This window comes from Loa loa (genome assembly GCF_000183805.2).
Source record: "Loa loa unplaced genomic scaffold supercont3.434, whole genome shotgun sequence".
Taxonomy (NCBI): Eukaryota; Metazoa; Nematoda; class Chromadorea; order Rhabditida; family Onchocercidae; genus Loa; species Loa loa.
In genome coordinates this window covers 1-13,187 of record NW_018108614.1, presented here as the reverse complement: position 1 = coordinate 13,187, position 13,187 = coordinate 1, and the positions used below count along the sequence as shown (strand labels likewise).

Genomic DNA, 13,187 nt, shown 5'->3' with positions numbered 1-13,187 from the left:
TTTTTTTAAAAAACTAACCATGTAAATTCTTGCGTAGATAATGTGGATATGCAGTTGATCCTGCTCTAACAACAATATTTTGATTTTCATTAAATAATTTTCCCAAACTAATAGATATTGCTAGTAACATTAGACATAATTTATTATGAGTATACATTTCTTACCTGTAATATTGTAATATGAATAAGTTTTTTTTTTTTTTCTTCTTAATATCATATAAATGTTGTTTATTTTATAAGAAAATTTTTTTTTTTACTTACTTAATTTAATTTTTAATAATAAAATGTCAACAAAAAAAAAATAATAGCACTAATAGTTTTTTCGACAATTTGAAAAATATAAAAATATTTTTAGGTTATATTTTTAAATAATTTTAAAAAAAGAAAATGTAAAGAAAATAATCGAAAACTTCGTTTAAAATTAATTTCAATCAATTTAACTATGTAATTGTCAAGAAAAAAATAAATAATTCGAATATAATATCAAAAGGAAATAATGAATTAAAGACTTCTTTTTTTTTTTAAATAAAAGCTAAAATGAAATTCACGACATGTCACCAGTATGAATAATATATGACAAACATTTAAATTGTGCAGGAAAGAAAAAAACGAAAGAGAAAATAACAAAACTAATTATTAGTAAGCATTAAGTGGAACAAAAATCTAATTTGATTATTGCTTTTTTTTTTCCGCAGTTCTTAGTAAGCGGAAAATAAAAAAAGAAAAAAGTAAAATGCTTTTTTCCTTCCTCATAAATTTCATAATTATATGTTATTTTTTTTTTCCTCTTTCAATTTCTTTTTTTTTCTCTGTACAAAACTAAACTTTACAGAAGCAAACTTTTCTTTTAGATGAAATTAAATTTTTGAATTTTAAACAATATGAAAATTAAAAGATGTCACATTTTAAAATATCATGAATTTTTTAATTTTTAATTCAAAAAATACATCAAATGTTGATTGTAAATTTTATAAAAAAATCGTTTGATCGTAGAATAAAATTTATAAATGGAATTAAATTTTTTATATAAAGACAATTAAAATTTGATGAAATAATTTAAAATATTATTTTATTTAATTTAATATATAATTTTTGCATGAAATAATTTTATTTTCAAAATTTTCAGAATATTTCTCTTTTTTTTTTTTGTAAAAATTTATAATTTGAACGATAATAAACAAAAACATTTTCAGAAATTGATAATTCAGATACATAAATACATATTGCACGTGCATAAAAGACACACACACACACACACACACACACACATACACACACACACACACACCCACACACATGCGCACACACATATAACACACATATACACACACACGCATACATGCATACACATGCACATGCACACATATACACACATACACACACCCAAAGACACATACACACATGCATACACATACACATACACACATTTACACATACACACACACACTCATCTATACAGGGATTTATACGAACACAAAGTATAGGCATAGAAATATGTGGACAAATAAAACAAATTATGACAAATTATGCAAATAAAAGCATAAATTTTGTTTGGTTCACTTAAAATTTGCATATTTTAATATGTTGTTAGATATAAGTTTCAGTCTCATTATAACTAATGAAATTTCAAAAATTTAAAAAATTGGATTTTTTATTTTTTTTAATTTTTGTATTTTTTATTTTTATTTTTTTTATTCGAATTTTCATTTTTCTTTTGTTTTCATTTTTTGTTATTTTTTTATTTATCTTTTTTATTTATTTAAGCATAAAATTTAATCATAACCTAAAAAAATGAGTTTTTCAAAAATTCAATTCACTTTAAAATTTCCTAAAAGTAATCAAGTAAAATGTAATAAATAATGGAAGAAAAAAAAAAGAGTGATTGGAATAATTTTGGGATTTTAATAGATTTGATGATATAAAAGGCATAACAAAAAGTGAAAATGCAAATGAAAATTTAAATTGGTATGAAGAGATAAAAAAAAAAAAAAAAAGGAAATAAATTATACTTTTACATTTGGGATGTTTCATTAAAGAATCAATAAGAAATTATGGAAGGAAAAGGTAATTTAAAATTTAAATGAAAAATGAATAATTGAAGGAAAAGAAAGCGAAGAAATAAAAATGATTTTTCCAATGTAAATCTAAAATTAAATTAAAATTAAAAATGAAATGTTTTTCTTTTTTTTTTTCGTCCCCTAAATAGTTTATGATATCTGTTGAAATATATTTCTGATTGAATTATTCCCTCTTAATTATTTAATTTCTTTTTTTTCCATTCGGTTTTTCCTTTTTTTTTTTCTTTTTTTTGAAAATAAATAACAAAATGTGAAAATGAATAAATAGCATTGAAGATAATGAATGAATTACCAATTAATTAATATATTTGTAAAGTTTCTTTTCCATTTACTATTTCAATCAATGAAGCAATACAGTTTCCTCCTGTAGAAAGAATAAAAAAAATTAATAAAAGTCTATTTATTAAATATTTAAGTGAAAAAGGAATGGAAATATTTGTTGTACTCAAAAAATTCATTTATTAATTTACTGGAATTTACTCAAAAAAAAAAAAATTCATCACATCGATAGAAGGGTACACTTAATTGTTAAATTTAATAAATTTAAAATTCTAATTTTTACGATAGTTATATGTATACGTCATTTGATGAATGTATTTATTTCATTCGGTAGAAAAGCTATGAAGTACATATTTTAAATATTGCCAAGGAAGATCATTTTTTAAAAATTCGGAAATTAAATTTTAATTTAATATGAAGGAATTAAAAATCATGAAGGCATTTTCAATTAGTTAGTTAAAATGGGGAAATGTATTTCATAAACAAAAAGGAAAAAAAGAAAAAATTGGAAAGGGAAGTGAAATAATACATGGTATTTATACAGCAGTATTTGTTTGAATTAAAAAATAAACAGTTGCCTTTTTTTTTTTTCTGTTCAATCTTTCACTTTTAGTTATATTTATCTTTTATTATTGCACTTCAATAATTTCAAATTAAAAGTAAATAAATAAATTTATTTTAAACAGAAACAAAAAAAAATCAATTGTTTTTTAGAATGTGAATTTTATAGAACTAATGATTTTTGATGAAATTTTATATTTAAAAGAATTGAAAATTTTTCAATGCTAATTTTTTTACCTTAAAATTTGCTTATTATTTTACATTTAAAATTGAAATATACTAAAAAAAACAATAAAACAAAGGAAATAAAAAATTAATGGAAGAAAAGAAAAACCACATCTATCAATTCAGATATCAATTAATTCATGTACTAGTTTCATTTGTATTGGTTAAAATTTTATTAATCAATGAAGAAATGCGCTTTTTTCATTGAATTTATTTTTCAAAGAAAGAAATATATTAAAAACTAAACTAAGAGGAGAAAATTTTTCATTTGCTAATTTTTTTAAAAAAAATTTTCTTTTCAAACTTTATTTTTTATTGGTTTTTTTTTTTATAATGTGAAAGTATTCAAATGATAACAACACTATGAAATATTTTCATTCTTACTACTATTTTTTTGTCTAAAAATTTTTTCACTTTGTAACTTTTTGCTATAAAAATTCAAATTTTACAATTGCATAATTCTAATATAAAGCCATTTACATTGATATTTTATAGTAGTTAGAAATTAATTAAGTATTGGATCAACTAATTATAAATTAGTGCACAGTGCTAATTGCATTAATGACATATGTTTGCGTTGTTGTTTCAAGTTGAATTGTAAAATTTCAACATAACTACTTCATCGTATCGCCTACTAATCTTTTTCTTTTTCTTTTTTTTTTTCTAAATATCCTCATCCTATTATCATCTGAAATTATATTATCTCTTTTATTATAATAACATCATAAATTTATTTTTGTTTACTTCTTCACTTCCACATTTTATCGTTTATCAATAGCATTTAATGAATAATTAAGAAAATTGCATATGGTGCATGCAAAAAATCAGTTTTGAGCATACTAAGCAATTAAACAAAGATTAATATAATTGTTTCGATGAAATCGTTAGAAGACATCTTGGACAATCAGATCAGGACACTTCATGAAAGGATGGATACTCTCTCATTTCTGATATCCTTCATATTTCTTCTCATCACCACGTACGGTTAAACTGCATGACTCACCATCATCACGTTTTGATGAACCACTGGATAATGTAGGCTTATCCTAAAAATTTCAAAACGATATTATAACTATCACCTTCCCTGAAATTAGTCGCATTTAATTAATTTATAATGTGCTATTCCAATTAATTTCTGTGTATCTGGTGTTATATATAAATTACTTGTGATAAAATTATTTCCATAAAATTCAATCATTCTTAATGACAAAAAAAGATTTCGACAAAAATGAATCTACTTTTAAATGACTCCTCATGCTCACTTATCTCGATTAAAATCAAAACGGAACATCAAGCAGCTAATTGATTTCATAATAATGCTAATCATTCCACTTCATTTTTTACCTCTTTCTGCTAGAAAAAGTGATTTCTTTACTAAGTTACTATTGAAACAAATAAAAAGAAAATGTAAATTAAACCTGATCAATTCTTTCTTCCGACACAATATCATCATCAGCATCGTCATCTTCTTCTACCAAATTATCATCATCCACATCAGATTCAGATTCAGACATAGTATCTCGTACTGAAATATATAATTTCTTTGCTGCTAAAATTCATTTAATGCACAATTTTCGAACAGTATTTTATACATTAAAAAATTTTCAACCATTAAAAGCTATACAAAACAAAATTTTTTTATTATTCAATTAAAATGAACACTCAAAAATGAACGTCGCAATGCATCATTATCATTTATGATCATTGCGACAATGACGTATGATCATTTCGCAGTGCACATTTCTACAAGTGTATGAGGAAAAGTTCTCGATAAATATTTGCAAAAATTGCTCAATGCATATTGCGAAAAAAAAAAAAGAAAATCCATTGTAGTACAATTAATAACGGAAGTATTTCTTTTTGATTAGAACGAAAAATGAGTTCAATTATCAAAAGTTTTGGCTGATAATAAAATGATGCGAGTAAATTCAGCAACGGTCAATCAATTATATCAACTATCGCGCCAATTTTAAATGATAAAAAATTTGTGACATGTCCCAAAAGCTCAACAAATACATTTTGATTCACTGAGCTAAATCCAAAGATTTCAAATTATATTCGAAAATATGCTTGAATTGATTGATTTATAATTAGCTCGAATTAATACTAATTGCATATGTTTTCATTTTCTTAAATACATGTGAAAGCAAGCATTTTCAAATAATTTTTTGCAAATTTTTGCCTCTGACATAAATATTCTGCCAATTTATAAAATTTCAAACCAAATTTAAACTTTTGCATTAAATAATTAATATTCATAATTTTTTTTTGTATCTAATAATTTGGCAAAAATTTGCAACTTTCCCCTTTTTTCATATTAATAAAATCTATTAAAATGGATGTGCAAAAAAAAAAAAAAGAGAAAAAAACAAATTGCAAAATGCAAAATGCACGAAAGCAGACTTGCTTGAACTCCTGATTGTGCAATATTGGATTGCAGTTCCAGTATGCGCAGTATAGGTGATGTTAGTATCTCACCCAACCGCGATGCTTCAGTTTTGTTTCCTGGAGACGTAGTTAGAGGCATAGAAAGCTGTTATAATAAGTGCAAATTGCTTGCAAGAAAAAAATGTTAGAATTTTTGTTAAAAACAAGCTACGTACGTGACAAACTACGTACGTGACACATAAATCTACCTATAACAAGCCAAAAAAAAAACAAAAAAAGGGACAAAAAATCACACAAATTACTAATTTTTCTCAATTTCTTATCATTCGAATAAATTCGAAAGAATGAAATTATTTGAAAATTGTAGTTTGTAAGATTAGAATGTCTTACCAAGGATACCAATTTTTTGTCCAAGCCATCGTGCTTTTCGAACTACATCATCTTGCATTAGTTTGAAACACATTGCAATTAGCGCCATACCAAATAGCAAATACAACGCACAAACAATGAGCTTTTCCTGTGAACCTTCACCGAGACTTTGTCCGGGTACTATATCACCAAAACCAATTGTACTGAAATTTGAAAATATAAAAACATGTGCAATTTCAATGAGGAATTAGCAAAATTTAAAAATTAAAGGGTGAAAATTGTGGAGATCGCGGAGACAGAAATTTGTAAAATTTAAAAAATAGATAAAAACTCCGGAAATTCGAAATTTCCATATATAATGATAATTTAATATGATAATTTCAGGAAGAAACTTTAAAATTTAGAGATTAAAAATTAGAAACTTGGGAATTTTAAATTTACAAAACTTAAAAACTTATACATATGTATTACCATTTCTGTTAAGTTGCTTAGTGTAGTATATTTCTGGATAATGATATATACCGGTTAAAATGTTATATTGCTTATGCAAAAAATAATCAGAATATTACTGTAATCAAATTAATCCTAATATTACCATCGAAAAGCATTTTATACTAAATAAGAAATCAAACAAAAGTAATGTTATTTTAACAAAAGTTTTGATAGTATTCGGAAAATTTCTATTTTCAGGAATTTTCCTCATTATTCCATTTGCTATTGATGGCAACACCGATAATTAATCAGGAATTTACAATGCTTAATCATATGGTTGCTTTCATAACAACTGCCCGAATTAGGATAATGATAACGATAAAATAGATATTATCATCAATTATTTTGCTATCGATATATACATATAGATAAATTTACCTTAAAGTAATAAATGAGTAATATGCACCATCGAAAAGATTCCAGTCCTCCCAAATAGCGAATAAAATTGCTCCACCAGCAATAAACAAAATTACCGTAATTATTCCAACCGAAACAGGCATTTTTTCACGTTTATACGGTATACCTGCACGTCTTATTGATCGTAATGACATATCATCAGATCGTTCGCTACCCGCACTACGAAACGATCGGCTATCTAACATTTCTTGGCGAATTCCAAAAAGATATGAACTCATTTTTTTTTGAAAATTTTAGTTTTTTAATTTATTTAATACAAATTATCAGGATGAAGAACCAATTCGATTACTTAACATAATACACTATCAGTTTATATGGCTATAAGCTAAATGTAAGCACTTCAGTATGTACTTATTCATTGCAAAAGTTAGAAAACTACTTTCCAACTGTTTGAATTATTTATTCATCGACGTTTTATGTCATCTTTTTGTGGGATTATCCCAATCTTAACCGTAAAATCTTGACAAAAATTCGTAATTTTTCCAAAAAAAAGAAAAAGTCATGCTTGTTCAAGTATATTTTCTGAAATTATCAACGATAATTTATTATGCAGTTTTTTTTAGTGACCACTAAGTAATCGTAAGTAATCTGAAATAGTCACAGAAATACGAATGTTAGAAATTTTCGAATTAAAAGTAATAGAATAGCTTTTGTTGACATTTCTCTACATTTATATTTTCAATCATCATTTTTAACACTTCATTCTTTGAAAGTGTCTTCATTAAATGACCACTAAATGTTGTGCTTCTTTTGTCACCAAATTATAGCATAACTACTACATATAGTAAAAACTGTTTTATGCCAAAAAAACTGCAAAAAAAAAAAAAACAAAATACTATAATTTGAAATAAAAATTACTTGAATAGTTACCTTCTCAGGAGTGAACTATCCAAAGATGGCGGCTTATTTGCACTCATTATACGTTCAATGACAATACCTGTTGATCGTTGTTGTATTGGATCCTGTGATGATGATGCTGCTGAATTTAATTTCTCATTTGCTAAAAAAATTCATTTATACTCTCATCATCTGCTAAATATCTACTAGAATTTTTACTGAATCAAATTTTAACTTCAATTTTTAAATTATCCATTACGATTTAGGTTAACAAATGATACTCTTCAACTGGAAATTATAAAATTACTCTTAATGATGGTATATCATTGAGAACAATTTCATGATGACAAAAATGTAAACAATATTAAATGAGACAAAAATTTAAATAAAATTACTGGAGATGATAAAGCGAAAACATACTTTCCGTTTGTTCATAGTCCTTAATTGTAGTTGCAGCAGTTGTTTGTTCAGTATTATCCAAAGATTTTTTCTACAATTAATATTGCTATTTTTTTTTTGTTTTGCTAATATTTGAAATATTTTTGATGATAATTTTTGTGAAAAGAAAATCTATTCGATTAACAAAATTTTACATTTTACTACAATAAATATTATTTGCTCGATGAATTCTATGCCAATAAAATCGATTAATGAATAATTGAAAAAATGTCAAATTTCATTTAGCAAATAAAATTAGCCAAAAATAAAAAAAACACAATTAACAGGATATATCACATTATTTTTTAAAGTGAGTAATATTCAGCAAACGAAGTTAATAAATTACTGAATTTTTAAAATTAGGAAATTCATTCTCTTAATTGGAAATTCAATTTTCTTCATTCCTATCCATTCTAAAATACATTCTATTCCCATAACTAACAGATGATATCTCATAGCATTTGATAACATATCATTTCTTTTTTTTAGCAAGGAAATGAGAAAAAGAATAAAGATAACCTGATGATTAGTTTCATCTTCCTCATCAACATTATCATTGACTGTAATTTGTGGTAGAATTACCGAATCACTTTCTTTACTGTTCGAATTACTTGTACGCTGACTAAAATTTCAAAATTTATTTTTTGATTTGTTAGAAAAATATCTTTACCTGATGCTACTAATAATTAATTTCAATCTGTGACTCATTTAATTTTTGATGTCAAAGTCCAACCAAAACATATTTGACAAACTAGTAATTTTGCAGAAAAAAGAAACCAATTAACAACCTATTTTAGTTGGAATGTTAGCAAATTTTAGCATATGAAACATCAGATTTGCGAGTTTTTAATCATTTGGAAAAAAAAAGATGTTTTATTTATGAAAGATTATCAAATTATTGCTTGAAGTTTGAGGATCATTCAAAGTTACACTTCAGTAATCAATTTTATAATTCGTTTAAGTGATCAGTAAAACTAAACTATCTCTACTATCATTATCAGTAATCCTAAGAGTATGTTGACTTCAAGAAGTGTTTTATCATTCCGAGTTAAATAGATGAAAACAAAAGTTTACTTAGTGATTATTCGTGATGATGTTGTAACTGTTGACATGTCCTTTTCTTTTTCTTCCTTTCGTCGAGCTTTAGCTCTAACAATAACAAATATTATAGTAATAATAACAATAATGTAGTGAAAAGTGATCATTCCTCTTTCAATCAGCTATCATTATTCTAATTAAAAATCAGGAGTTTTGTGTATAGATAGGAAATTAAATAACACCTTAAATAACACCCAATTGAATAACACCCAAATGTACTACCTAAATAAGAATTTCGTAATTCCTATTCAAATGTATCATCTAAGGAAGAACTTGAATAATGACCACGCGATGTACTAGATGTACTAATACTGAAATTAATACATCCTAATATTAGATATTTATATTCCAGGAGTAACTCAGTTAATCCAGTGAAGTAAATCAATTAATTCAGTAGAGTAATTTAATTAATTTAATAACATTGGAGTGTAAATTAGTTGATGTTCCAGCTGTACTACAAGTATAAGTTTTAAGTTCGACATAATAGAGGGTAGAAAAGAGAAAAATTTGCAAATTTAAAACTCAATTTTTAATGATAAACCTGAGTTGTGGTACTGAAATATGGCCAGTAACATTAGAATGTAAATTAGTTGATGTTCCAGCTGTACCACGAGCATAAGTTTTAAGTTCAACAAAGGCACCTCGTGATTTACCATCACTTTGATAACGTACTGGTATACCACCTTAAAATATGCAAAGAATTTTCATTTTCATTTTTTCTTTTTTTTTTAAATGAAGTGATAGATAAAGAGAATGATTTGATTTCCAATTAATTCACAAAAAGTTGCATTATTATTTAAAGATAATACTTCATTAATTCTATACTAGAAGTTTTTAATGTTTATCTTTTAGTTTGTTCACTTAAGCATATGCATATAAATTTAAAAAATGAAAATTTAACTAAAAAATATGTATGAAATCAAATCTAAAAATACTCGAAAATAGAATAAAAAAAATGGTAAAGATTATGTACAAAAAAAAATAAAGTAGTGAAAAAAAAAGGATTCGAGATAATAAATTTAATTTTACTTCAACAATACCAATTAATAATTTAAATAATATTTAACAAATAATTGAATTTAGCAAATGCATGAAATGAGAAATTAGGATATTTTATTAAACCTCAAAAATTATCAACCTTCAAATATTTCATTATTCAAAATTTTAAAATATTTCTTATCCATTAATGAAATAAGTAATCTGTATTATAATTTATTATAATTTAATTTCCCATATTTCTTTACAATCTTCAACATATTTTAGAAATGGATGAATTATGTACCTTTAAAAGTGAAATATGAACGTTCAGTAGCAGCACACTTTGGTGACAAATTACAACAACCACGCTTTTGCTTGGATTCGCTAATACTATGAAGTGATGAATCACGTAATGAAATTTCATTTGAACGAATTCGATTTATCATTCCTGGTGCACCTTTTCTTAATGAAACTCTGAAATGTTTATTTTTTCCTTCAAAATTCCTTCGATTTTTTTTCCAAAATTTTTTTCAATTTTTTAAGCTTTCTTCAATTGATAATGCCGCAATATTCACTTTTTTCATTTTATTTTATCAATTTGCATCGAATAAAATTGTAAAAATTGAAATCAAAAAGATTTCGTTCAATTAAACCTATGCAAAATGAACAAAATTTACAAATTATTTATAAGTAATAAGTAATACATGCAAAACTGTTGAAAAATTTTAATAAGTAATACATGCAAAACTGTTGAAAAATTTTAAACTAAAAAATAAAATCACGAGAAAAAGAACTTAAGAAGCAACTAAAATTACGAAGTACCACATGTAATTTCAGTACATTCTTTTGATAAATAAATAATACACGTAAAATTACAACTCAAAATTATCAAATAAACTTGTAAAAAAAAATTAAAACTACTAATTTAACATACATGTTACAATAATAACACGTAATTTCACATGTTTTCTTTTGAAAATCTTGATGAAATAAAAAGAAAACAACTTACTTATGATAGGTGTCGTAAGATGTTCGAATGTTGTATGTAGCAAAATTTCGACGTGCCGGTAATGAAATTGTATCATATTTGTTATTAAAACTTCGTGAGCTACGAATACTTTTTGTATCGCTAAAAGTACTTTTCAAACGTGGGCCGTATAATCGTGTTAAACTTCCATGCCGACGAATTCCAGGATAACGTTGATTGTAACGACTTGGTGGTACTAAACAATTGTTATTAAATTATACTGACCATTCTATTACTCTTTACTATCTGTAATTAAACCTTATTAATGCCTAAATTTCATAAAATAAAGCAAATTCTATTGCACTAAATAACTAACACAAATAGACTTTAAACTGAAGAAGTCTTGAAATTTTTGAAATAAAAATTTAAAAAAAATACTTAACAAAACTGAATTCAGCAAGTGCTGTCAAATTAGTAAAAAATTAAATTAGTAATTAGTAAAATTTTAAATTGCTGAAGTTTAAATTAGCAAAATTAGTGAAATTTATCATGTTAATTATAAAATACAAATGATAAATTTTTCATTTTATAAAGAAGATGAAATTGTTTCAAAATGAACGTAACATTTAAATTTGATAACAAAAAATTACTATATTAAACTGTAAAAGTGTAAAATTAAATGGGAAAAAGAAAAAAAAAGGAGAAATTAACCTCTTCGAGCATTTATTGGTGCATTAGGATGATAACGGAAACTAATTGCTGAACGGCAAATACGACGTCGATTTTGTTGCCATCGACAATATGCGCAGCAAACTTTGAAATATACAAATGTAAATACCTATAAAAAAAAGTATTATTGAAATGATATATCAGCATATTATCAGTGTTGTTATAAAATGTTATCATCATTCATAATTATTATTTGATAAAATCGTGATTAATACAGATAGTTATAATGATTATAACTTATTCATTTGTAAAATAACGATTATTTCAGAATTATTACAATAATTAAATCGTCTTATATCACAACAATAACATCTTGAAAATTAATTACATTTGATAAAATTGTGTAAATTCTAGTATTCACTTTAGATTTTACTAACTTAAACTTAAAAAAAAACATTTAATTAGAAACTGTAAATTTCCATTTATTCTAATTATAATCTTTTCCTTAAAATCTTTGTTATTACTTGAAAAAAACAAATTTTTCTCTTTAAAATCTTGTAAACTACATGTAAAGCATATTTGAAATAGTACAAATTTAGTAAATGTTATGGTAATTTATTTCTTTCAAGATGTCTTATCTACTGTATTTCAATGCCAAAATTAAACTTCAATTTAAATCTTTCATTCTATCATCCATCTCATTAAATTTACATAACTATTAATAAGCAGAATAAAATTCGTATTGCAAGAATGAAGACAATATGACATTGTAATAACATTTGAAAATTAATTATTTTTAATGAAACTATGACATTTTTTAAATATTCACTTTGGATTTCTTCGTTAATATAAATTTAAAAAATAAAAAATTTAATTGAAAGACTATAAGTTTTCATTTATTGATTGAAACCATCACTGCTATCAATCAATAAATCAGCAAATTTCACTTAAAAATGAAACTAATCAATGTTTTAGCATTTTCCATCCCAATGAATACTTTACATTACTTATCGATGATTAAGAATAATGCAACAATTGAGGAATTGAACAAAATTTTTATGAGAAAATAATTTTGTGTTACATTGATTTGTATTTGTGTTACTTTGATTTTCAGAGAAAGAGAAAATAAACCAGGAATATTTTAATCCAAAATGATGATATTTTTAGTAAAATATGATGCAAATGTGCAATAAAATAAATCTGATAAAATTATCTTTTAAATCTAAAATTGAAATTTTAGAGCAAAAATTTTTGTCTATTAGAAAAGATAAAGGCAAGGAAAAATTTATGGAAAACTTGAAATAATTGCGAAAAAGAAATAAAATAAAAAGCCAAAATTACTATTAATGCAGCTTTTTTTGTCATTAATTAAGAAGTTTTTCTTTTTTTTTG

At 24.3% G+C, this 13,187-nt stretch overlaps 3 protein-coding genes across 3 annotated transcripts; all 3 read right to left on the bottom strand.

Annotated features, from left to right (window-relative positions):
• Window positions 1–4,083: 4,083 nt before the first annotated feature.
• On the bottom strand, window positions 4,084–4,656 carry LOAG_18667 (hypothetical protein; the record flags this gene model as incomplete). The annotated part of the gene is made up of 2 exons (XM_020451331.1): window positions 4,084–4,188; window positions 4,561–4,656. The coding sequence occupies 2 exons, from the start codon at window positions 4,654–4,656 to the stop codon at window positions 4,084–4,086; spliced, it is 201 nt and encodes a 66-aa protein (XP_020304891.1).
• A 1,250-nt stretch (window positions 4,657–5,906) lies between these two features.
• Window positions 5,907–7,026, bottom strand: LOAG_18666 (hypothetical protein; the record flags this gene model as incomplete). Its single annotated transcript, XM_003143663.2, has 2 exons — window positions 5,907–6,102; window positions 6,770–7,026. 2 exons carry the CDS (start codon window positions 7,024–7,026, stop codon window positions 5,907–5,909), a joined length of 453 nt encoding a protein of 150 aa, XP_003143711.2.
• A 543-nt stretch (window positions 7,027–7,569) lies between these two features.
• Window positions 7,570–11,966, bottom strand: LOAG_08130 (hypothetical protein; the record flags this gene model as incomplete). The annotated part of the gene is made up of 9 exons (XM_003143662.2): window positions 7,570–7,618; window positions 7,679–7,808; window positions 8,066–8,135; window positions 8,603–8,705; window positions 9,158–9,232; window positions 9,723–9,864; window positions 10,464–10,633; window positions 11,169–11,382; window positions 11,838–11,966. Coding segments are annotated over 9 exons (1,082 nt in total), but the record flags the coding sequence as incomplete, so codon positions are not given.
• Between the last annotated feature and the right edge of the window lie 1,221 nt (window positions 11,967–13,187).